Genomic DNA, 26,099 nt, shown 5'->3' with positions numbered 1-26,099 from the left:
ACTTACAGGAGCTGTTGACATAGATGCAGATCATGGCTTTGTTGACCCACTGTACTTGGCTCTAACTGCAGTACCGTTCTCTGGCTGGAAGCTAGGCTAAGAAACTGTTATGGGAACCCTAACTCTAGGATTATCACATATTAACTTCTTCAGTTGCTTGTTAAAGCTTACTTGAGATGAAGATAACTAATGAAAACCTAAATTTTCATGTTTTTAAACAAATATGCAAAGCTTGTATCTCTGAAAACTCAGTTTAGAAATTCCATGTTCTCCATTGGTCTCTCTTTTTAACTGCAGTTGGCAATTGCAGTTTTGTTTGTCTGGAGGTACAGCTGCCCATTTGCAGACACTGCAAGTCAATTAAGGTCTGTAAAACTTGCTTCCAGATGTAGAATGGGGCCATCTTGAGACTTGTTCATGCTCTGAAGCTTTCTGTGATAGTGGAGAGTGATACCATCAAACTGAATTTTATTGTAAACCTAAACTTCTAAAGTAATGATTTCCTCTATCAATTGTCAGTTCCAGCAAATAATTCTTTTCTGATTGCGTATCTGTGTATATTGTCCTGTTTTGTGTATACATAAATGTCAGTTCACTTAACTTTATGGWTTTTGTTTTTTGTCTTTAAGATTCCTGGATATCCCAGTCAGCTTCATTTCCTAGGAATCAGAAGCAACCAGGTGTGGATTCTTTGTCACCAGTAGCATCACTTCCTAAACAGATTTTCCAGCCCTCTGCCCAGCAGCAGCCTTCTAAACAGGTTAAAGTCACATGTGCAAACTGCAAAAAGCCTTTACAGAAGGGACAGACTGCATATCAGCGAAAAGGATCAGCTCACCTTTTTTGTTCCACTACCTGCCTGTCATCATTCTCACACAAACCCGCTCCAAAGAAACTCTGTGTTATGTGCAAAAAGTAAGGGTGTTTTATTGTGTTCCGTATTAACAACTAAATCCAAAAATACTTGAAAATCTCATGCAATTACAAGCAATGCTCTATTAATAATAATTATAAAACCTGACTATACAAATGCTTCATATACTGTCACTTTAGGTGACCCTGCTTGAGCAGGGGGATTGGACTTAGATGATCTTCAAAGGTCCCTTCCAACCTCAACCACTCTGTGATTCTGTGTAATTCATTGTGTATGCTACAACAAAATAAAACTTTATCGGCTTTTGAGTTCAGAGTATGGCAGATTCTTTCTATGAAAGACAATATACTAATTTTTTTTTTTTTTTTTTTTTTTNTTTTTTTTTTTTTTTAGACAAGGTGTCTTAGTGGGTTTCATATGCCAGGCTCAAATTCTCTCAATGCTTATTTCTACAAAGCTAGTTAAAAGCACTCTGTAGTCTTTTTCTTAGTTTGTACGCATGTATACAGCTTTAAATAGTAATTTGGTGACCTACCATATTCAGCTAGCTGTATCATATACAAAGACTTTTTTATTATTATTTCTGAATGAAATTTGGAAAACTCATTATGTTAATTTGCTAATTCTTGCAACTGATTGCAACATTGCCCTAAATGAAAATGTTTTTTTTTTTGAATGATGAGAAAATGCCATATTTCTATTTTTTTATTAGTTTGTATAATGCATTTGATTCCCAGAGAACCTCTATGAAGTCACCTTCAGACAATTTTTGAGAATATGTTGGTCTTTGAACTCTTACCTTTATTATTCAGTTGCTCATTAAATCACAGTTAAGTGGAACACAGAATATGGATGAAATTGTTCCTCATTAAACCATTTCCTTATGAAGCCCAATCTTCCCAGGTTCTTTTTGCTATATTGCTAAATTTTTGCTACCTAGTGGTAGCAAGCCAGGTACTCTGTATTTTCTTCTGTGTTCTTTTCCTACTGATGCAGATGTAATACTAGTCAGATGGCAGTTCAGTGAAAGGCTACAGGAACTTCAGCAAAATTCATGAGGTCTTAAATGTAGGTTGGGTAGATGATAATTGCTTTGTCATAGGTGAGATTTTTCAGAGGTAATGCTCAGATTTATCTTTAAATGTAGGGTTTTTTAAGTGCAAAAAGTGAGGCCTAAGATAACTGTGTTTTAATTGTGTAACTTCATGTGTAAATTCATAATTTTTGCATAAATCAAACTAATTTTCAAAGTAGTATTCTTCTGAAATAAAACCTTTGTAGCTAGATAATAGTGTAGGAATGGTATTAAGAAGGAGAGTATAAGGGATGCTTGGCATTCTTAGTGTTTATAAAACTCAATTTTTACTGGCACTGTTACTTTTTGACTTAGACTTGAAACTACTCATGTGCTTTCCTAAAAGTTAATTGTGTTTGTAAGTCCTTGTGGAATTCAGCTGGAAACCGTAAGCTCCTCAGGGCAGGAGCTCTGGGTTTGTTTTGCAAAACAGAAGTGATTAGACTCCCCACACCACCCCAAATCCTTTCTGTCTTTCTGTTGCCAAAATTTGCCAACTTTCCTGTTGATGGAAGGCAGGCTTCCAAGTGTTAATGTCCGGGGCAGTACAAGTCATTTTCAAGGGAGGGTGTCTAGGGAAGTGCACAGCATTTTTCCAGTAGCTGTACATGGCCAATATTTTTCACTCATCCTAGTTTTAGGGCTTCTAGGTATGAGTGTCTGGGGCATGGTTTTCCCATTGTGATGATCCATCACTGTGTCAATAGTGATTCAGACCTGCCCAATCCATTTTTTCTTTATTCTGCCTAATGGCATTTCTAGTATGTCAATAATAAAGAGTTTTCTTATTCAGAAGGCAAAGAGAGAGTCTTATTTCTTCTCCTTACTGCTTATAACTTATGGTATGTGTATGAATAGTCCAATGCTTCATGTGTTTTATAGCCTGTCTCTGTACTTGTCTTCAGAAGATACAGATTTCTTAGTCTGTCACTCTAGTTTAAGCTATAGTAACTCATTTCTAGATGGCTTAATTCTTGTCAAGATAAGGGGGGGTTCTTGCTAAATAACGACATTTATCAGGAAAATTTCTAAGCTATGATAATGTACCCAGAGCAAGTCTGCTAATTGATTACATGTTGCACCAGTCTGTGACACTAATGGACGTAACTTCTTGCTGATAGTCACTGCAGTGTGAAGCATTATGTATGTTTAAATTGAAAATATTTCATGAATCCTTCCATCTCAGAAAGTGCAAACTAATATCCTGCAATTTTACTCAAAAACAAACAAAAACCCACTTAACTACAGCTGAAACTGAGTAGCTTTAAAAACAATTTTTACAAATATATTATGTAAATCAGGAATGGTAGTTTGGCATTAAGAGGGAAACTACCCAGTGGGATGGCCTTACAAATTCGGGAGACCTGATTAAATAACAAAGAGAACGAGAAGCATTGCGTAGATACTTTGCTAAGTTTGCAAGCTGTGCAGCACGCAATCAAAGATCAAGGAATTCTAGAATTAACTTGAGTGAGAAATAATGTGATTCAGTTTAGTTAGGAGAGGGTTTGTCCTATCTCAGATTGATTTTGTTGCCAATGACTTGTCTGGTTTAACAGATTAAGTTGTTGCAGTTTCATGGAAAGCTACAAGAACTGTTAAAGTGATTTGGAACTTTAATGGTATCGTTAAACTTTTTTTTTTTTAATTGATAAAACTTGTATAAGGCAAGTTTGCGGTAGAGTTTTAATCTTGATTATGTTTATAAGAACACAGTACCTTCTCTTCTCCCTTCGTCCTATCCTGAAACTAGTGCTGAAGTGGTGGAGTTCTCATAAGCAAGAAATGGCCTTTATTTGTGCTTTATTATAGTTCTCATTTTTTAATACGAAACTTGACTAAGTATAATTTTTGTGTAAAGCTACAAAAAATGCTAGTTTAATTTCAGTGTGTTAATTCTTTTGCATAAGATTGAATTTGCCACAGTTGGTACCTAATGGTATGTTAAAAAAGATACTTAGTTCTGGAATAATGTAATGTGGAAGAAAAAAAAGCCCAATTAGAACAACAAAACAGATTTTTACACTGAAAATACAGTGTACTTATTTATATTAGTTGTAAAAATGTTATTAAACCTAATGTTTGACACAGGGCTAACAATAGTATGCACCCAAAACTGGTTTGAAATGTAAGCATTAAGAAGAATAGTCTTTATAAATGTAAAATGTTCTATCTATACCTATTACATATACCCCCMCACACACACTGTAGAGGGCTTTTTTGTCTTTCAGAGATATAACAACAATGAAAGGTACCATTGTTGCTCAAGTTGATTCAAGTGAGTCTTTCCAGGAGTTCTGCAGTACATCATGTTTATCCTTCTATGAAGATAAACAGAATCCCTCAAAAGGAGTTCTGAATAAATCGAGATGCACTATCTGTGGTAAACTAACTGAGGTCTGGTTGTGTTGTTTTTTGGCTTGGGTTTGGTTTTTTTTTTTTTTTTTTTTTTTTGTGTTTGTTTTGGTTTTTTTTTTTTTTTTTTTTTTTGTTCCCCAACCCCCCCCACCCCCTGCTCCCCAATGACAATAATAGTAATAATCTCGACTTAAATATTCTAAAATAAGAGAATTGAACATACGGAGATTAAAAAAAGTTCCATATTTTCATATGCAATGAGATAGTTGATATTTATTAAGAGCGACTGAAGGAAGAAAGAATTCAAAAAAGTTAAGTTATTCCTGTTGACTTCTCTATTGGAACTTTGTTTAAGAAATGAAGTGCCTCATGTTAATATTTTGTACCTACTGTTAACAATTTTATAATTGCAACTTTCAGTGCTTAATAATACAGATTGATCTGCTGCATACAAGAATTGCCGTTAAAAATTGGTTTACTGTATTACATATTCTGAGATTACTCAAATGTTTTTAGAGATATATGTAAAATATACTTAATGATTAAATTCTCATTAATGTATTTATCCTGGATGCCACTATTGGGCCCACCATTCTTCAGGCTATTCCTTTGCTCAACCTTGAATGCATGTGTTTCTGGCCAATCTTCATATGCCACATTGTCAGCCTACAAATTGGATTTTTGACAAAATTGCAGAAGTTGACCTTCTACTCTAATGGACGATTACTATATCCTTCCCTGTGACCTTTGCTTCCAGGCTCCAAGAACAAACAGGTCCAAGAGTTTGCCCAGAAATTTGGAGACAACAGAAACATCAATGTTTATATTTCATAGTCATTTCAAGCATCTCTGTCACTAAATTGTGCAGTGAGCTAGTGAAATCTGTGTTTTAGTTGTGCTAGAGCTTAAGACTTGATTTGTCTGATAGCTTTAAGTAATAACTTTGTGCTTCTATGGTGATGAAATACTTTCTTTATTTTTTAGATTCGTCATGAAGTTAGCTTTAAAAATATGACTCATAAGCTGTGCAGTGACCACTGCTTCAATAGATACAGGATGGCAAATGGTTTAATAATGAATTGCTGTGAGCATTGTGGGGAGTATTTGCCCAGTAAAGGAGCTGGAAACAATATTCTTACTATTGATGGTCAGCAGAAAAGATTCTGCTGTCAGAACTGCGTTGGCGAATACAAACAGGTAATTATTTCTTAGCCTATAAATTAAAATGAAATAAATATTCATACTGCTTAAATTTGTCCTGTTCTTCATAACATGGTTTTAATCTTTGTTAGAAATCTTTAGTAGTATAGACTTCTAAAAACGAAATTAATGCAAGTCAGTGCAAACTAGCTGGAATGGGCCTTCTACTGCTGCCTTTTTTTGATGTTACAGTAATAGCAATACCTATGTATTAAGCAAAATATCATTGAAATTAAACCTTCTGTTAATATTTTCTACCTCTTTCTAATGAGCATCATTTAATAATATGTTACTAGCAAGCCTGCTGATATGTAAACTTACTAGTCCATAAGTGATGTTGTTACAGATATAAAAGCCTGCTTGTATGCAGTTGAAACATTCAGAAATATGCAGTGCATACAGGTGGGAGCTGTGCGAATACTCTCTAACTGATTGCACATTGGCCACGTGCCTGTACTATGTCTAATCTCCTTCACTGTGTAGCATAGGATTCCAAAATTGCTTGTCACCTTCATCCCTCTGTGTGTTTTCATCTTTCTTTACTTGGTTTTGTTTTTATTTGTTCTTAAGACTATTAAGCTAGTAATATTTGTGGTTAAAAATAATTCTAAATCAAGAAGTCTGATACTGAGTGGTGATGTCTTTTACATACTACAGAGCCAGATGAGCTGAAGCATTTCTAATACTAGTTGGAAGGTTCAAATGTTAATCACACTAGTGTAATAGGATGGTTCCAAAACATTAAACATTTTGGGGGAGGATATGGAATTTGAGAGTTTTATGTTTTCTTTATTCTTTTGCATATTTTATCTTATTTCATGATGGCCTGGTACATACAGCATTGAGTTTCTAGGGATAGTGTTGCAAAATGATCGTTTTACTTGGAAGGAATTTCCTTACTTGGTTTTGAAGGTCATGCTTTAATGCGAGTGGTGCTAGTTCTGTACACTGCTCTGGGGTCCTTCTTCATCTCTTTCCACTTTTAAGAAATCAGTGACCCAAAAGAAAGGGAGCTTAGTGTTGAATGCTAAAAGTTCCTTAATGTTGCATCATCTATGTTTGTATTTTCTCTTTGGATGCTCAGTTCTGCTACTTTTGGGGATGGCTGTTCTTGTGTGTATGCAGTGTCCAAACAGCAAATCTGGAAACATATGCATGTGTAAATAGCGCGACTGAAAGCATAACATAAGCATTGTTCTTTTGTCACAGCTAAACCAAAAGGGACAGGATAGGTTTCCGAGATACTAAAAACATAGGCATGCCCAGAAGCCATGGAAAGACTTGAAGAAACGTTGAATACTGTCTCTCGAAGAAACAAAAAGACATGAGATTAACTTTGAACTTGAGACATTCCCACACAACCAATATAACATGCACTGCATATGGAATTATGAAATGAACGTGGAATTTTGAGAGGTCGAATGATAAATCTGTACTTGCACATTCATTACATACTGTACTCTATTTGTTCAGATATTTTTGTATGTTGTGTTTAGATGTGTATTTGAGAATGAGATGGGATGGGTAGCAAGTTGTATGCGCTAGTCTGATTTGGGGAGAGGGGGAGCAGTTTGCAGTCCCAGGAACCTTCACGAGTGGTAGTGGGTATCGTGAGGAAATTGTGACACGCATTGTTTGACTGCATCCACTCCTGACAGCAGGCTTGATTCAAGCAAGTTCTTAATTCCTCTGGGAAAATATTTGTTACGGGGGAACTAATAGGCTGTGAGAAGCTTAACTCGAGTCCTCATGTGCATTTAGCTTGGATTGGTGACTAAATGTAACTCTTAGCTGATAGTTTTCAAATATTCCTGGTGTGGGGTTTGGGAAGTTTTTTTTGTTTGTTTTTGTTGTTGTTGTTTCTTAATATTAGGAGAAACTCAAACTATAAAAATAGGATTTTTTTTTAGTGTATGTTGTCGTAGGTGTCAAAGTTGCTCAGGGCACAATTATTTCAGAATAACTAGTTGTGTAGCAGGATTTATTTAGGTTTAAACTTGCATTTGCATTAATGTTGAATATACTTTGGAAATGCTTTTTTTTTTCTGTTTGTTGTTGTTTGTAAAACAAGTAATGCTCAAACCGTAAGTACAGACATGGAGCCTTGCTTAGAAGGTTTTTGAACTGCATGGATTCAAGTAATTTGGTTATAAACAGGAATTTTGACTCTGGAAACACCACTGACAACTCTTTGGACCACTATTGGTAAATTGTAGGTTGTTTTATTCAGTAGCAACAATGTTTCCTTGGAATCTTTTTTTATTTGGATCTCACTTTTAAAGGAAAAACAGTTAAGGAGAGAATATGGGAGAGTTTCTTTTACATACTGAAATAAACTCATTAGAATCAATAATATAGGAAAAAATGATGTATCATTTGATTACAACATTGTGTTGTACAGCCAAATATGTGTCATATAACAGTTTTAGCAAATGTTTTCTCTCAAGCAATTGTACAATAAATAGGTCTTACTCTGAGCTTTGTATTAAGTAGTTTATAATATATTGTAAATGTTATACACCTATCAATATGCTATACGTTTGTAGTAGTAATAAATGCAAACTGATTTTTACTACTTGTACCTATATACTTAATCCCTATTTTTTGAATAAATATTACACTGATTTGAACTATTAATTTTCATAACTTATCATGGACATTTTTTCTTCCTGGAATGAAAAATTAAAACTCTGCATAATAAAAATACTGCTGCTCTTGGAATGGCCACCCAGGGCAAATATTTCATCATTTGTAAAGGGTTTCTTTCCTGTGCTTTAGACTGTGTTGGTGGGAGGCAGGGAAATCAAAAACAGCATTATTCCTGGGGTGCGGAGTAGTTTTTTCTTCTTTTTTTTTTTTCCCTCTTCTAGAAGTGCCAAAGTCATCTTTCAAAGTGATGGATGCACTTAGGTTTTCAAACCCAATTTCAAAACCTGCTTAAAACTGACACTGAAATGATCTTGAATATTCTGTCCTGTTTTGCATACCCAAGAGGTGATGGCTGTCCTTTGTTACCTACAACGGATGTAACAACAGAACTTATGTTTCCTTAATATGAAAAAGCTATGAATTAAAAGAAATAAGTGAAAACTAATAAACTGTGTAAGAATTTAAGAAAAAAAATTAAAATAGATACAGCTTAACTAATGATCACTGTGCGCAAGAGCATGTTAGCTTCCTGATGGCGGAACAGCCATTCATGAAGACAGAAAAGTGCAAGTTGTCTTTTTTGTTTTGTTTTAAGTATAAACAATAAAAAACCTCCCTTGGAAACAAAACCCCAAAGACAATTTAGATAAAATGTCAAAACAATACCAAAAAAATTCTTATTGAAAGCATTTTTTTTCTTAAACCTGGAAGACCTTCTCTTCTAGATCCTAAATCCTTTACTTGTTACACTGATGTTCCTACTGTTCACATCTAAAAGGGGCAAGAAGGATGTAAAGCATGAGGCTAAAGAAAACAAATAACAAAGAAAAACGAAGAAAAAAACTAACAACCCTAGAAGAGAATGAGATGGCATATAACAAAGAGGCTATTAAATTGTCCCTATTTAATTTTGTAAATGTTATATTTTATTACTTATTGAGCATAAATTCCATATAATTAAAATGAGAACCTACTTGCTTTAAAAGTTGTGATTTATTTAAAAATTAGTATCTTTGCAACAGATTGAAATAGACCCCATGTATGCTTGCCATTAAAGACATTTAACCAAAAGCACATACATATGTTGGTTCAAAATATCTGCTTCTGGTGCTACTGTATATTTTCTGTGTCCAGAAAACTAGCCAGCTTCCTTCTGAAGGAAGTTACAGTGTTGGTTGTGTCCCCCTTTGCTAGATTTGGGTACAGGCCTGACAACTTTTTTTAAGAAGCAAATGAATACTGTGATTCTGCTTGTGCTGCCAGCCATATCTGTTAATTTTCAGCTCTTTAACTAAGATAAGGCTGAGTTTTGTTTGTGTCTGGTTTCACAGATACCATCTTTAACTGCTTTGCTTACTACTGTGATCAGTCCATAGTGCCCTCAATCCTGGCATGAATTAGATATTTAATGCTTTATGCTTTTAAAATATTCCTCTCCCCCCCCCTCCTTTTTTTTTTCCTTAACTACATTTCTTCTTGTTAGATTATGTGCTTGGATTTTATTGCTTTGGCTGCTTCTTAAAAATGACAGTCTTCATGTGCCGTCAGAGGGGAAGGAGCCCTAGCTGTTTCTCCATAGGTTTCTTACTAGTTTTGGCATGAGCTACCAGGTGAATGCAAGCCAAATGAGTATTTTCCTAATTGGAGAGGGTGCTTGCAATGTCTTTTCATTTGGTGAAATCTTTCCTTCTCCACTGACTAAAAGTGGTCTTGACTGACTTCCTCGATTAGACAAAGACTTACCAAATGGAATACGCGTGCTTCGAAGCTAACAGGGCTCCTGCCATCCCTCTAAGCTATTCACTTGCAGGCAAGCAATAGAAAAAAAACCAACCTAGCTTCTGTTTAAAATCTGCTCCTCACTAAACAATTTCTCACATGAAACCCCTCCTAAAACTCTTTTCATCCACTTTTTGTGTGCAGGGATTTAGGAGCTTGTATGCAAAACTAATATACGCATTATTGTAACTTATGATTATTTATATAGAGTTTGCATTTTGTCTGGCAAAACTTATCGGCCTCTACTGGATTAAATTTCATGGAATGCTATGCTATAATGGATTTTTAGAATATTGTGTCAGATAGGAATTGAGTGGAAGTGTCTAGGTTTTTCAACTTTGTCTCGGCCCATACAGTGTCCGTTCTTTTCTTTAAATTCTTGAGCAAGAATTTTTTGTGCTTCTCTGCTATTAAGACAAATCTGTCCTTTTTGTTTGTTTTAGTTTTGATCCTACAATTAGCTACAAAATCTACTGCTTCCTGCTTTGTAAACTCTTGTTTCCAAGTCTGTCTTTCAAGATTAGATGCTGCTTGATAATGAAAAATCAGATTGGATGCTTTGAAACTTAAAAGGGCTCACATTAAAATCCTCACATTTAAAGTTGAAATATTGTTTTTTATTTTTTTTTCTGATTTATGGTCACTTTCAAAGAGGCAGCCACTTCTGCGATTTTAGTCAGTTAAGACTATGGTTTAATATTCTTCCTCATGCAGAAAGCTTCTTCTGTCTTGCTTTAGATAATACTTAGTCTGATACTAAGCACTCTCTGTTAGTACTAAAATCTGATATTATGTATGCTTCTAAAAATGGAGATAGCCAGATGTCTTTTTCCCTGTCTCCYCTGGTTAAATGACAGAAATTTCTATCAAGCCAAGCAACAATCAGTTCTATTCCTCCCTTCTCCCTCCCCTGCCCCTTTTTTGGAGGCCTCTTGATGCTTCCTTTTCCAGTTTCTTGTGTCTGCAAATGTCTTGTTCTTCTGTCTTTTCCTTCCTTCTATCTTGCGTTTGCACCTATTCTGGAACTGTTTCTTTTGCTACTTCTGCTTCAAATGTCTTTCTTAAACTGTAGAATTAGCTAGTCTCCAATAAAAACTATATAATCAGCCTCCTTTGGCGCCTGAGTATTAATCATAGTGTTCAGGATATTACTTTTGTCCACTTTTGTAGTAGATAACATCTTTGACATATCTATCTCACTTTAAAACAACGTTGTAATTCTTAAGAAATTTACTTATGGCAGTCAAAATCGTAAGATTTGGTCTGTGTGGGAGCACAGGAAATTCTTAGGAAGAGGAAGCAAGGAGGTGACATGCCTAGGTATTGGAGTTAGGATGGTTATAACCACATCAGTGTATTGCTGCATCTGGGTTAACTGGACAAGGATGAAGGGAAGAGGGAGAAAAGGCAAAAGAAAAATGGTTTGAAAGAAAAGGAAAAGGTTCCACTTAACGCTGTTAATGTAAAAGTAACTTGTTTTTTGAGGTAAGGGAGATGAGTTTTTCAGCCCTGCCTGTTTTAACGGCTTGGAGGCAAGTGTCTGGACAGTGGGAGCAAAGCTGGCTAAAAGAGGGAGTGCTGGCAGTTGGAAATGCCAAAGAAAGAAGTTACTGAACATGTGGTTGATTTGGTATTTTGCAGAGTTCAGCTAACAGAAGGTAAACACATGAATTACTTGGTGTGTTCAGAGGCCACCAAAGCAACTACTTCAGCTATTGCTCTTGAGACTTGGGCTAATGCTTTTGAGGTGTTGCTAATCTTAGTCTGTTTAGCTGGAGCAGGGAAGTTTACAGTTGTTATGCTTGGGGGTGAGATGGTTTGGGTTTGTTATTTCAAAAGACTGAATAAATAATATGGTTTCTTCTTTCTTTGCTGTTACAGATTCTGCTGACATCTGGTTCTTTTCTTAGAAGTGCGTGTTGCTTCTGGATCCATCCGGACCAGCCTTGTCTCAAATATAAATCTGAAGTAGTTTAGCTACTACTTGTCGATTGCCTTACTAATGAATCTCTGTTATAGAATTCCATGTAGTGAATATCTCTGCCTTTCTACTTGCAGAAAGCCTCTACCTTCTTTCTCCTTTACCTTTCTATTTGAACAGAGGCTTACTGTGTTTCTGTGCCAGAATATTCTTTTTCTAGAAGCCTCCTTCATTTTTTCATCTTAATTTCTAATTGTAAATTGTTACTGTACAATTTTACTAGAGAAAAGTTTGCCTGGATTGAGAAGTATGTACAGATCTCTTAGACCATATGAATTGAACTACAACAGCATTTCCTCCAACTGTAAGGAAAGTAGCCTTTGGACTACTGCATAGCGTTGTTTCACAGTTGTAGCACACTCTCTTACACTGCAGGTTTGTTCTTCATCCTGCTCTCTAGGGTCCTCTCGTGATCCTTTCACTAAGATACAGAGGAAAAGGAAAACTCCTCCTAAAGATTGTTGCTGATAATTGCAAGAATAAAAGTTACTCAAACTCTCCAAATTAAATTTCTCTTATTTCCAGGAATCTAGATTTTTCTTGAAACAGTGCTTCTGCTTCTGCAATATATCCAGCTCTTCTGTTCACTCTTGCATCCTGATAGCCATTTCTGTAGTTACCAACACAGTTCAACACTGTCCTAGTAGACAAAATGAAGATTTGAAAGATACAGAACAAATACAAGAAATTGAAGATATCAGATCAAATGGAGTGTTTTATTAAAAGTGTTTTTTAGTTGTCTGTCATGAAGTAGAACTGATTTCCAGGATTAAGGCTCTAATGGGATGTAGAAACAAGTCATGAAAGAATGAGTGGTTCTGGGATTAAACAGAAAAAGTACAGAAGAACGCTCAAGATTTTGCAGTACTTTAGACTGTACTTTGAAAGAGGCCAAATATGAATGGGATCTAGCTAGACTTAGGCATCTCAATGCAGAATCTAGATGGAGAAGAGGGAGGGAGAGGGGTAGTCAGACTGCATCAGGCTTCCTTTCAGAGGATATTGTGCCCTTATTCTCTAGAAATTTTGCCTCTGAGGTAACATAGTTTTTGTGTTGAGTAATCTAATTGAAGCAGTTCTCCTTACTAATTTGATAGCAGTGTTTACAGTTTCTCTTAAGAATGCAGTCCTTAAACTTGTTTATGTTTTTTGTAGGGCATTGTAGAAACTCTCAGGGATAGGCTGAAGATAGAAGTTTTTGAATTTGCCAGAAGCAGTGTGTGGTAGGAAAATGTTTGCTACTTTTTCTTAAGTGCTCTGAGATCATTCCATCTTTAAAGGAAGATTGAAACTGAAACTTGAAACTGAGGCTAGTTTGAAATCTGTAGGTTTTTGTCTATAATCATTTTTGCCTACCATTCAAGTATCATGTAAGTTGCAAGAAGAAGCCAGCACCTCATCTGGGATGCAGTAAGCCCTTGCAATAGTAAAGGCTGGAGGCTGATGGCCTAGAAAGCAGCTTTGGAGAAAAAAGACCGATGTGTCGTGGACAACAAATCTGAACAGCTGTTAACAGTGTGCTGTTGTAGCAAAGACAACTAATTGGGCTGTATTAGCGACAGTGTAGCCAACAGGTCAAAGGAAGTAATTTTTCCCCTCTGTTCTGAACTTTGAGATTGCATCTGGAGCACGGTCTGGTTTGGGGCTTCCCAGGACAAGAAAGAGTGACATACTGAAGCAAGTCCAGCAACAGGCTGCCAGGATGTTTAGAGGGCTGGAACACATGGTTTAGGATGAGAGGCTGAACGACCTGCGGAGAGATCAGCTATCTAATGGGAGGGTATAGAGAGGACAGAGTCAGAATCTTCTCTGAAGTGCACAGTGGAAGGATGAGAGGCAACAGGCACAGGTCGGAACACAGGGAAATTTAATTGGATACAAGGGAAAGGTGTGGGGGGTTTTTTCTGTGAGGATTGGCAAATACTCAAAGAGGTTGCCCAGAGAAGTTGTGGAATGCCCATCCTTGGGGATGCTCAAAATTTGACTGGACAAAGCAACCAGCTGTGGACCTCCTTTGAGCAGGAGGTTGTACTTGCTGACCTCTGGAGGTCCCTTCCTGTCTTATGTGATTCTGTGATTATATACTTCTGAAATGAGCAATGAAGCAGTGATGTTTAAAATCAAGAGTCAGGAAGTTTCATTGTATTTTTTTCCCCCCTATTTACTTAAGACAATAATGAAAATTTCAGAGTTCCTTGTTCTCTTTATCTCTCTACAAATGAAGTTGGTTTTTGTCTCCTGACTATAAAATATCAACAGCATTCACACAGCTTAACGTTTTTCTTCATTTCTTCTCTGAACACCGCCGTTTCCTTCAGGATGATAAAATATTGAAGTTCAATTAAAAAAAAAAAAAGTTCTGTAGTAAGAAAACGAGAACAGCTATACCAGTTTGGATGAGGAATTGTGAGCTACTGCACTGTCTATAGGTGGACATGTGGGGAAGAGTAAGAACAGGATGGGTGTATGCATTTCACTTGAGTATCCTCAGCCTGTGGCTATTTAGAGTTCAGGGAATCTCTTAAACCTTGTACAGTTGCCCTGTTTACTATTTCTTTGTGAATCTCTCTTCCTAGTGCTTGTCCAGTCTTCCCATGAACACATATATAGTGTTTCTATCCATGACATTCTTTGGTAGGAAGTTCTGCTGACCTGCTATTTGTTATGTAAAGAACTGCCTCCTGTTGTTTATTTGAATCTTTTTCTATTGATCTTAACATAATTTACCCCAGTTTTTAGAAGAGGCAATGAACGGTTGATCCACATTGTCCCTCATTATATTGTTTTTGGTTCTGTAGACCTATCATATCCTCTGAAGTTGTCATATAAGGCAAGGACTTTTGGCCTGGAAATAAGAAAGCTCTTCCTGCCCATGTGTTATTGTAATTTACCTTAGTGTTACTGAGTCTTCTGTTTATTCCAGCTTCAAGAATACTTCTAGAGAAAAGACTCTCAAATGTTAATTTTGTCTGCAGGTTGTAATTAATACTGTAGATTCTTAGAGATAAAAGACATAACCTATTGTGGTGAATGTGAGAGTAGAAATGTTGCTGAGTTACCTGGGAACCTTGAGAAGAGATATTCTCATCCTGAATTTTTACACTTTAGAACAAGAGAAAGTTCTTGGTTTGTATTATGGCTGAATCTATAAACATACAGAATAGTGCAGTACAGGGATCTCTACTGACATTGTCAGTTGCAGGGGGAAACCCGTGTATTAGACTACTTTAAAAAAAAGTTTTTGAGAGATCTGTATACTACTGATTGATTAATACTTTCAGGTGTACTTTAAATTTTTTTTTTATCGTTATATTGTACTCCCTAGATTTTGAATGATTTTAATATTCAAACCTACAAATTTGGGAAGTGCTGACAAGAATAATAAAAAATGCAGAAGTAGTTCAGGTTGAAGGAGATGATGATGAAGAGTCTTTGGGAGGAATAAATTTGTGTGAAGAGCATTGGGGCTTTTTATTTTTTAATTATTCCTTCACCAGTGGCACACCTCCTTCACCCCTGTAGCATCATGTGTTTAAACTGCCAATAATGCAAAAATGTTCAAATTCTCTTCTTTAGGTGCTGTTATGCTTACGTTTCTACCCACAGAATCTTCTGCATCCTTGCTAGGTTTTTTTGAAAACTCATGTTTCTCATAGTGTTAGTATAGTTTGTGGCTGTATGGAAACCATTAGTGGATGATATATATATATATATATATATATATATATAAAATCACTGCCCTTTCTAATTTTGGAACATTTAACTAGCAAATTGGTACTTCAGATCTAGATTTGGTAGGTTATTGCAAGATATCAAGAAAGATTTTTTTTGTTGTTGTTGCATTTAAGTCCGATAGATCTAGCATGAAACCAGTGAACAATTCCAATATTGTAAGGATGTTTGAAATTCAGAGGTAACAGCTGTGCTGCTGCATTGTACCTGGAGTGCGTGATCCTTCCTCAAGAGTTAAATAATGAGATGTAGAGAGCTTAGCAAAAGCTATTCCTCCTTTTGAAGTTTTTTGTCCAAACAAAATATCCTTTGACTCAAGGAGTCTTTTCTAAATATGGTCTAGTCAGCTTACTATAAATTAATTTGTAATAAACTATGTTTTTGTCTTGCCACCTCTTGAAGTCATCATGGCTTCGGTTTGATTTTCTTTCAAGCCCAGAACTTACCTGTATGTTGTTTTCTGATTATTCTCCTGAACGCTGTTTGTTAAGGTGTTGTCAGCATATTTGCATCAATGCGTCTAGGTTTACTTCTTGACTTGTTCTTGAAGTACCAAGGCTATTTGTGTGTTCAGATTTTTTGATGGTCATTGTTCATGGAGCTTGTTCCAAGAAATCAAGTCCTGTGTAAATTGTGACCTCCTATATTCTCAATGGTAGTATAGCTTAAAGTATTCTTAATGCCCGGCTTTTTGTCTCCTCAGCTTATCAGAGGAGGTGAAGGCATATTGTCAGAATAGCTGAAACGCCTAGAACAGTACAATTGCTGCATTTTGTTCTTGGTACTTAGCTGTGAGTTTTGTCAATATTGTGGCTGATTAGGAGGATTTTCAGGTTTGGGGTAACATTTCTAAAAGCACGCAGAAAACACTGAAGACAGACTGTGAGGAAGGATCCTGGAGTTCTATAAAATAACGTCCTGTAGATGGGAACTTGGTACCTTGGCACAGCCGCCTTCTTTTTGGAGGAAATCCACAGCAAAGAGTTGATCAAAGCAGCGTGTGCAAATTATGAAGTTGAAATTGCAGTAGTATCTTGAAATTTTGCAGGTCTCTGCAAGATGATGCACCCAATTAGTAGCAGAGGCATGTGTATGGGTATTTTTTAATATATTTTGTTAATATAGGGAAGATGATACATATTATGAAATCCTTAAGCTTCTTCACTGGCTGTCTGTAAGTGTAAATTGAGCTAATTCTCAAATGTAAGTAGCTAGAGATAGGAAGACCCAGCAAACCCAAAGATGACCACTGAGGCTTCTGTTACTTTGAACAAAGTGAAGCAGCTGTGGGAGATGCTTTGCCTTTCCTTCTCCCTTCAGTCCTTGAGAAGGGGGGGGGGGGGGGGGGGAAGGTAGCGCCAAAATCATTCCTGAACAGAAAGGGAGAAATCTGAAGTGTCTAACTGTCAGTAGGGCATTTTCTAGTACCCAGTAATCAGAAAGTCTGTCTCATATGACACACTCATCATTGTTCAAATGAAGAATTCACTGTGGTCACTGTCAAAACCGTTATACTCTTTCCGTGGGCAGGGAAGGCGGCTAGACTGGTTTTCTGCAACTTGCTAATGCTTTAGGCTGCATAAGGTATTTACATAACAGTGAAGTATGTAATTCATGGAACAGGTCAGAACTATTGATTTTTGAGTATTGACTCTGTGGTTGGTATTTCTGCTTGGTGCAACTTACCTGCATTTTTTTATAGAACATTTGTTCACTTCTGTGGAAAACTGTTGATTGAGTACTGTGTTGAAAGATGTCAAAACTGAGTCTGTTATCATCAAGTTTATGGAGTCAGTTTGTCATTGATCAAATGAAGAGCATAGGAACTCTGCAATATATTTCTCCTGCCTGGGGGACTGAAACTAAGAGAGTTTAGAGAGGTTCTCCCAGTAGTGCTGTTGCAAATAAACTGCTACCACTAACAAACCTCACACTTGATAATATTAAGGATGTTATCATTTGGTAGAGAGTACAAGTTTTTTCATGTTTAGCACTAATATCTATTTTTCCTCTTCACTATCCCAAACTCCTGTTTCTTGTCTTACAACAATTGTCCCACCAGCAAGGAGATAGAAACTGTTTTCAAACTGTCCAACTCAGCAGAATTAGCTTTATACTCTTAACACAGCGCACAGTTTGCAGGTGGCAGGTTTTTGGTGGGTTTTTTTTGCTTTTTTACATGAAGTTTAGTTTTAGGCAGCTTCCCCCCAGGAGGAAGAGACCCGACCATAGTGCTGAATGCTCTGAGAGGATGGTTGTAAGATTTAGATAATGTAGAAAAGTTCTCATGGGGAAGAGAATTGCAGAAGTAAATAAGTAAGTTGTCCTCTGTGTTTGTTATAGTATAATTTAAAACTAAAAGCCAAACATAGTTATAACTAATGCATTGTTTTGCTTTGTTTTATGTTTTAGAAATATGGCAAATTAACATCTTGTACTGGCTGCAGAGCTCAGTGCAGGTTTTTTGACATGACTCAGTGCATAGGACCTAATGGATATATGGAGCCATACTGTTCAACTGCATGCATGAACACACACAAATCAAAATATGCAAAATCACAAAGTAAGTGAAAAGGATGATGGATTTTCATCACTGATAAGAGTAGACCTGATTTTTTTTTAAATGAAATTTGAACACGGGGGGGGGGCTTGTTTTGTTTTAGAATGAATTTATACAGATATCTGGTGACTTTATAGGCTTTTTTAAAGTAGATTTTAAAAAGAAAAAAATAAGATTATGTTCAAGGCTAGTGAAAGGACCTCTGATGGGTCTTTTTCCTGCTGACCTTTTTCCTTAATTTCCGGAACAGTATTCAGCCGTTTTAAGGCATCTGGGGAGAAAATGTTGAAATATAGCGTGCTCTGGTGTGCCACAAAATGATAGTGCAGTTTTCTTGCATGGACTAATGTTCTTTTGTCTATGACCTGCCCCCCCCCCCCCATTTTATCTCTTCTCAAGCAATAGTTGATAAATTTTGTCTCTCGGAGAAGGAGAGAGATAGTTATAATGTATATAAATGTTCTTCAGCTAAAATTTTTAGTCTGGGGGAAAGGAATGGATAAATATTTCAAAGTGTGTATTCTTCAGTATGGGAAAGACACACTGAGTTCCCTAAATTGAGAGCATAATTGAAAATGCTTCAGTGAATTTGAGAGGAAGGAGGTGCTATTTCAAATTTAATGCTGAGCTTTAATGGAAGAATTCAGCAAAAATAACTGCAGTTTCTTTTGTGTGTGACTTCTAGAAACTGGCTGGAAAACAGACATTTTTATTTTTTTACATTGAAATGGTGGGAAGAGCTGACCTGTAATCCGGTATTTTTACGCTACTATTTTGTGTTTATTTTGTTTGTAAACTACGTTTTTCTTTTAGGTATGGGAATTATTTGCCACTTTTGTAAACGAAACTCTTTACCTCAGTATCAAGCCACAATGCCTGATGGAAAACTGTACAACTTTTGCAGTTCCAGTTGTGTAGCTAAATTTCAGGTTAGCTGCTGTGTTAAATCTTTTCCTCCCTAAATATTTGTGTACCTGTGTTTGTGTTACGTATGTACGTATTTAACTAACTTGCTTTTATATACATGTTTATGACTTATGATTAACATAGCARATGCTGCTGGCTCATACAACTTCTTTGTTATCAAAGTACAGTTTCATAATGATAGCTGCTATCTCAAATTTATAAAATAGAATAATAACCAACCCTTTTTTCCTTGATCTGTAAGAGAACACAAAGTAGTATCAATGCTCATCTTATTTTTCTCGCCCCCGCCTCTATATGGAGATGAGCCTTGCTGTTTTGCATTGAAGGTCAACAAATTTCAGCTCTTGTATACTAAAGACTTACACTAAACTTACACTTTTGTACAGAAAGAAAATTCTCATGTTGAATATTGTACTAACAAAGGTTATAATTCTTGGTCTGTGTCATGGGGAGTAGCGACCATCTCTAAAATGAAAGGTTAGATCCTAAGCCATTAGGACCTTTAGGGATAAAACTAAGCATTTACATTATATCTGGAAACCAAAGAGCTGCAAGCCTAATGATAGGCACGTGTTAACAGGCTGCTCTGCTTTTTGAAAATGTCATATTTTTAATATGACTTAAAGCATATGTAAAATACATTGTAGTAATTAATCCATAGGTGGTGAAAGTACATTTCAAAGAAATTGTTTTGCTTTCTATATGTAAAAACAAACAGTTTTCCAAATGTGTGCTGTTCACTTGTTCAACGTGAGAACAGTTACCTATGCAGGGTTTCCCATTTGTCATTAAAGTTTGCATTTTTCTATGAACTGGAAAGCAAATCCATTTCCTAATTGCTTCCTTAATATTCCCAGATGGGGCTTCCATCATGAAGCCCCATTCTGTGCTTCCATCTTCTAATTTAGTAGATGTCTGCCAGTACAGTCTGAATGGACCTGGTTAACAAATTAAATGTATTGTTATTCTATAATGGCTTGCAAACTCACTCAGCATCTTTTTCATCCTGTGTGATCCTACAGTTGATTACTGCCCCAAGAGCTCTGAGAATGAAAACACTCCTCTGCTCTTTGAGTGTGGAAAAATAAGGCTAGTGAATGACAAATGCAGTTTGGCCCTGTGTGTGTTTGCAGATCAGTCAACATTTAGCAACATTATTGAATGTAACTACTAGATCAGTTGATGCCGTTGTGTGTTACTGATCTTACTGAGATCTTGCTGATACTCCTGTTGCAAATTCAGTGCTACCTGTAGGTCTATCTCTTTATTTTGTAGTGGAATTTAATTAGAGCAGTCATACAGCCTGAGAGTTTTCAGCAAGTCCAAGAGAGGTGATCATTTGCTTACACTTAGTTAGCTCAACTGTCTGTCAATTTACAAACTTTTTATAGTTTTCACATACTGACTGACTAGAATAATAATTTTTTTCACCATTAGAAAAGAGTTGATTTTATCGGAACAGCTTATTTGCTCTATTCGTTTAGTCTTGCAATGCAAAGGACAGAATTCTGCAATGCGACTTTGGACCCTAAATGTTCCCATGGGGTTTTTGGTACCTAAGTGGCACATAAGGGATGAACCTAAATAGAAAAAACGGTTTATTCCATTCTGTCAAGTTGCAGTGCTTTTTGCAACAATGGAAAAATAATTGTTTTACTATATTGCTCTGTATATTTTGATGGTTTTATAATGCAGATAACTTTTGTTTTACCATTCTGGCATTATATTCACTCCTTTCTCTCAATGTGCATTTTTTTGTTGTTAGGGGTTACCCTTCTCACAACAAAATAACTGCTGTTCAAGACTTGTGTCTTCCTTCTGCAAAATTTTTAGTCCTTTTGGATTATAAGTGGGTTGGAACGTTTAAATTCCTAATGTTAGTTAAAGTATTCTAGGGTTGATTGTCACTTTACCTCATGAATAACCTTTTGTTTCTAGCTAACTATTGCTTTAATATATTAAAATATTTGAAAGTTGTAGTTGAGCTGCTCATTGTGCAAGTTATATCTGTACCTGCACCCTCCTTTGTTAGGACAGCTTGCAGGTGCAGTCATCCTTGTAATACAGGCAGGAAAGCGGGCTGCCCCCCCCCGTGACTGTTGTTGCGTGTGTGGTTGGTGATAGAGTAGTGCAGCTGTGTCTCGACTTCTCTCATGCTCTGGATTGGAGAATGTTGTTGCAGTCAAGGACAAAGTTGTTCGAGTCGTGTTGTCTTCACTCACAATTTTGCTATTGATAATTTTACTGTCTCAGCTGAAGATCTTGCTCTGAACTCGTCTCTTAAGGAAAAGTAAAACTGCTAATTTATTTCTTGTGAGCATCGGCTGTAGTACGAGTGGCTTACGAAAGCACTCAGTAGAACAAGTACAAATGTCTTAAAGTACAAGTTCTCTTGCCTAAACAAGGGCCTATACATAGTCTTAGAAAACTTATGCTAAAATTCTGATTTTCAATTTTTGGATGTATCTAAAGAATTGTAGAGCCAGTATGTGTAAGATTTATAATACAGGATTTTGTAGCAGGTTACACACTGGTTGTTCAATATTATGTTGTTTTGTGTTCTCTTTTGCCACCATGGTGCCTGTAAGCGTTCTTCCTTAAATTCCTTCCTTCCATCCATCTCTCTCTCTCTCTCTCTGTCTCTCACTCAAAAAAAAAAAAAAAAAAAAAATTGGCAATGGGAAGCCTGGTGGAAGCATGGCATGCTTGTTATAGAAATAATGTTCCAGATCTGATCATAATGAAAATATTTGAGGCTTCCATGCTGATATTGGAAGCTCTGTATTTGTTGAGGGTAATGTGAGTGTTTTCTTCCTTCCCTGTTTAATTTAGTGCCCTAATTTTGCTTGTGGAACGGTTGTAGTGGATGACTATATCTGTGATTGCTTAGGAGATTCCTCATGAGGCATTTGTTTCTCTTTTTCACATTAATAAGAATCTAAGTCTTTCAAAGGTATTTTTTCTGAACTAGAAAAAGACTGACTACAGTTTGACTACCTATTAGACCTTCAATGTACACATTTGTATACAGAAATATATCCTCAATTTGACTTTGTGTTGCTGTGAGCAAGGATAAGTGCTCTTTATCACTTACACTGCAGTGATAGGTAATAGCAGAGGCAGGCCAGAAGCTGTGCTACTGACCTAGTCTGCTCAGAGGAGCCCTAGGCTGTGTCTGCCTGCTGTTTAGCAGGAATTTGACAGCTCAGAGCAGTTTCTGAGGTGGTCACGTTGAAGYCTGGAAAAGGCTTCGTAATGCTTTTAGCTGTGCTTGGCACTTCCTGTGCTCTTTTTGTACAGGGCAGGCTCAAAAAAAGCCAAAAGGAAACKTGACTATTTTTGGATTGGATTTAAGATCTTCAGAAAGAATATAAATGCTTAAATTTAAAGATATCTTTTATAAAGTATAGCATCAATAAAACCTTGCTGTTCAGGGTGAAAGATTTTAATGAATTTATGGTCTTTTTGCTGCATTATTCTTTGTGGATATTAATGCTTCCAAATAATTCATATTCTCCATTCTAAGCAGCTTATAATTTGGAGGGAAAAGAAAGATGGTAAAAATACTATGTGCATGTCTTCTTGACTCATTAAAACACCATGAAGAAGCAGTCCTTTATTGTAGGCAGGATAATATGAACTTTAAGGAGGCATATAAAATCATGTTTTGATTAACTATTGATTTTACAACTTTTTTTTGTTTATTATAGTACTATCAGTAATGTGAATTTGGTCCTTCAGTGATCTCTGTGGGGAAAATATGTAATAGAGCTTTCATTTGTTTTTGTTTGCTTTAAAACTAGAAATGCTTAATTCTTTAGATAGACATTTTATCTACAGTTAGACATGAATACTGTTTAAAACAAATTTCGAACAGTCTAAAAATCCATTCTTAAATCTCTAGCTTTTGCTGTTGTTCAATTGCCAGTCTGCTAGGGTAGATTGGGTCTGACTTTTTACTTCAACAAACAGGTGGGAAAAGACACAAAAGAAGCTAAAACTGCCACACATCATAAAACAAAAAAGGGCATTTTTTTTTCCTTTTAATTTGTAGCCTAAAAAATAGGGATTTTTGGTCCCATATTTCATGGTAATTACAGACATTCAAAAACAGTCACTGTTCAGTTGGTGAGCACTTGATATTTTCTTTCATCATCATTCCTCCCTCTGTACCTTGTATATTTTTGTACAGGGTGTCACATCTGCTGGTTCTTTAACATCGCCTTCGTTCCTGAACTGGGGGTGAGAAGTATACATGCTTCTTCCTCGCGCTTGATTTTTTTGCTTGTTTGTTTTCAACCACATGCAACTTCTTCTGGGACCTTCATTGCACTTATATAATCCATATGGCAGCACATGTTGAGATCAGTGTGTGCTTTGTAAGGAAACCTGCAAGTGCAGAAATAGCACAAACTGGACCTTGACCTCAGAATGCCTTTGTGGCTGTCCTGTTAGTACAATTGTTCAGCTGCCTGGTTAGAGCAGCCAAAATCTAGTAAACCTCTTTCTACTGCATGGAGATTTGCTGGATATAGTGTGATAAATATGGCAATACTCTATGTGGACATCAGACTCTGTTAAAGTTGTTATGGGACACTGAACCATTGGGATAAACGTGGCATCTTTTCTGCTATTTATTGCGTTTTGTTCTGAGGCCCTGTGTATGATGGGGAAATGTGCATGACTACTTAAAATAGGTACAAACTCCTGATACAGAATTACTGCATCTGCATAAAATGGTATTGCTCTCACCACTAGCACTCAGCAATATTAGTCTGCTTATGTGGGGGGTGTGCATCAATCATCAGTCTTACTGCAAACTTATTTAGTGTAGATGAAGCCTTAGTAATGTGCAAGTCTGAAGCAAAGTATCCTGTAACAAAAATGTTTTGCTTTTTCACTGGTATGAGATGGAAATGTAGTAACAAGTCTAATTATTTGAACAGAATTTGACTTATTTAAAAACATTTGACTTGTTGCAAATGGTGCAGGAAAGCTTGCTGAGAAGATGAATGCAAAAAATTTGTCCTCTGGATTCTTCAAGTATCCCTGATCACTGCTGATTCAAACTTTGTCTTGAACATGGTATCGGTAATATACTAATAGTTGTTGATAGATCAAGGGACATGCAAAGATTGTCCTGGAAATATATAAAAGACCTACTGGAAGGCTGCAGACAGTATAATATTGAGTTCTCTGTCTATTAAATGATTGCTGCAGAAGTGCATTATTAAGTGAATTAGTTGGTTACAGAATTAAATCCTCATACCTCTGTATGAAGTCTRTAACACCTTCCTTGTTCTGAAAACCCTTAAATTTGGCTTAGGGCCTGGCTATCTGAGCGCCTGCATCTTCCTGCCGTGGTGATTGAGAACAGTTAGGAATGTTAGGTAGCTTTCTCTTAATCTTAACATGACTAGATGCAGGATTTCTCACTGAAGGCCTTTTATGTTAGGATTTTTTTTTTTTTTCAAGTGATATGTTAGGAGTCGATTTGATCTTTGACAGGATGCAAAGTCCCTCTCTTCTCAGGTTTAGGTAAGATGATGATCTGTGGTAGAATTTGGTTTTGAAAATATTCGTTTGTAGGTCTTTGTCTGAATCTGTGTGACCAAAATAAGGGAAGCTGTGAGTTGTATTTATCTAAAAACATGTGTCTTGTGATTAACAGATGTTCAATTTGGGGTGTCTGTTTTGAGCATTTATACATTATACTCTCAAAAAACGGACATTAGAAAGGTAAGGTAAAAGAAATATGACCTAAAATAATTAAAGCGGAAGCAAAGGTAAAGATCTGACATTGTAAAATTTAAAACGATGGGGGGGGGGGGGAAGGGAGGAAAAGGAATCAAGGGAAAAGACTAATCTGCTGTGCTTCTGCTACGAAATGCTCCCGAGTTCTATACTTACAAACTTCCAGATTCTCAAACAGTGTAGGTTTAATTGAAAAACATATTTTAGAAATAACTTTATTTTTTAGTGATGTGTGTATGTATATATATATTCATGTTTTTCAGACTCTTAGTGTGCAGTCTTCAACAAATGGTCAGTTTGTCTCTCCTAGTGATATTCAGTTGAAATGCAGTTATTGCAAAAGTTCTTTTTGTTCAAAGCCAGAAGTACTGGAATGGGAGGTAAGGGGGTTTGGTTTTATTTTTGGCAGTCTTCATAGAGAAGGAAGGGTGAAGTGTTTATAAAAGTTTAAACCTGTAATTGCATTAAATTTTTTTTCTAGATAGCTGTTTTTAGAAGGTATTAAAACTATAAAATTTAGTTGTTAAAATCTAGATGGTTCTGTAGAACATCATTCAACTTTGGTATGGATAAAAGCGAAAGTCGTTATTCATAAATAATAAAATAAAAAAGCACCCATAGAATTTAAAGTAAAATTTTTTCCATCTCAGCTGTACATTTAAAGTCAGTTTTCATCTCTAGTTATTTTGTTACTGTAGATATTACTATTGTTATACTTCCTTATAAAATGAAAAAAAGTACCTGAAGAAGATGAGCTAAGATTGATTGGCATATTTTCTGTTTAGCATTTTCATATGAGATGATGATGAGTGTTTCTTTGTAGCACTCAGCATCAGCTTGAGCAAGAGCTACTAATTTTTAGCATTAGAAGTCATCTCTTTACTGTGTACTTGCACTTCTGTTTACATTGCGTGTTAAAGTTGTGTATTAAAAGCAAACTATTGTTTAAAGTTGCACTCTCCAAATCTTGAAATTTCATCTGTTTAACCCTCTTTGTGATGCTTTGCAATTTTGCATTTAGAACAAAGTGTATCAGTTCTGCAGCAGAGCTTGTTCTGATGATTATAAGAAACTGCACTGCATAGTTACCTACTGTGAATATTGCCAAGAGGAGAAAACGCTGCATGAAACGGTGAATTTCTCTGGCATCAAAAGACCATTTTGTAGCGAAGGTATGTATGTATGTATGTATGTATGTGTTTAGGTTTTT

At 36.2% G+C, this 26,099-nt stretch overlaps 1 protein-coding gene across 13 annotated transcripts in view; it reads left to right on the top strand.

Annotated features, from left to right (window-relative positions):
* Positions 1 to 26,099, top strand: part of ZMYM2 (zinc finger MYM-type containing 2) — a 93,012-nt gene that overhangs the window by 29,386 nt on the left and 37,527 nt on the right. For 10 of the 13 annotated variants that reach the window (XM_026070552.1, XM_026070543.1, XM_026070542.1 and 7 more), the window contains 8 exons: positions 630 to 915; positions 4,181 to 4,346; positions 5,292 to 5,504; positions 11,817 to 11,903; positions 18,061 to 18,211; positions 19,022 to 19,137; positions 25,153 to 25,269; positions 25,911 to 26,061. In XM_026070552.1, the coding sequence (XP_025926337.1) occupies positions 630 to 915; positions 4,181 to 4,346; positions 5,292 to 5,504; positions 11,817 to 11,903; positions 18,061 to 18,211; positions 19,022 to 19,137; positions 25,153 to 25,269; positions 25,911 to 26,061 (1,287 nt within the window). The remainder of the gene's footprint in view (positions 1 to 629; positions 916 to 4,180; positions 4,347 to 5,291; positions 5,505 to 11,816; positions 11,904 to 18,060; positions 18,212 to 19,021; positions 19,138 to 25,152; positions 25,270 to 25,910; positions 26,062 to 26,099) is intronic. The other 3 variants (XM_026070545.1, XM_026070547.1, XM_026070548.1) reach the window with 2 other exon arrangements.

This window comes from Apteryx rowi, unplaced genomic scaffold (genome assembly GCF_003343035.1).
Source record: "Apteryx rowi isolate R43461 unplaced genomic scaffold, aptRow1 scaffold_311, whole genome shotgun sequence".
Lineage (NCBI taxonomy): Eukaryota > Metazoa > Chordata > Aves > Apterygiformes > Apterygidae > Apteryx > Apteryx rowi.
Note: the sequence above shows the minus strand (reverse complement) of the source record. Positions and strands in the feature narration are given on the sequence as shown.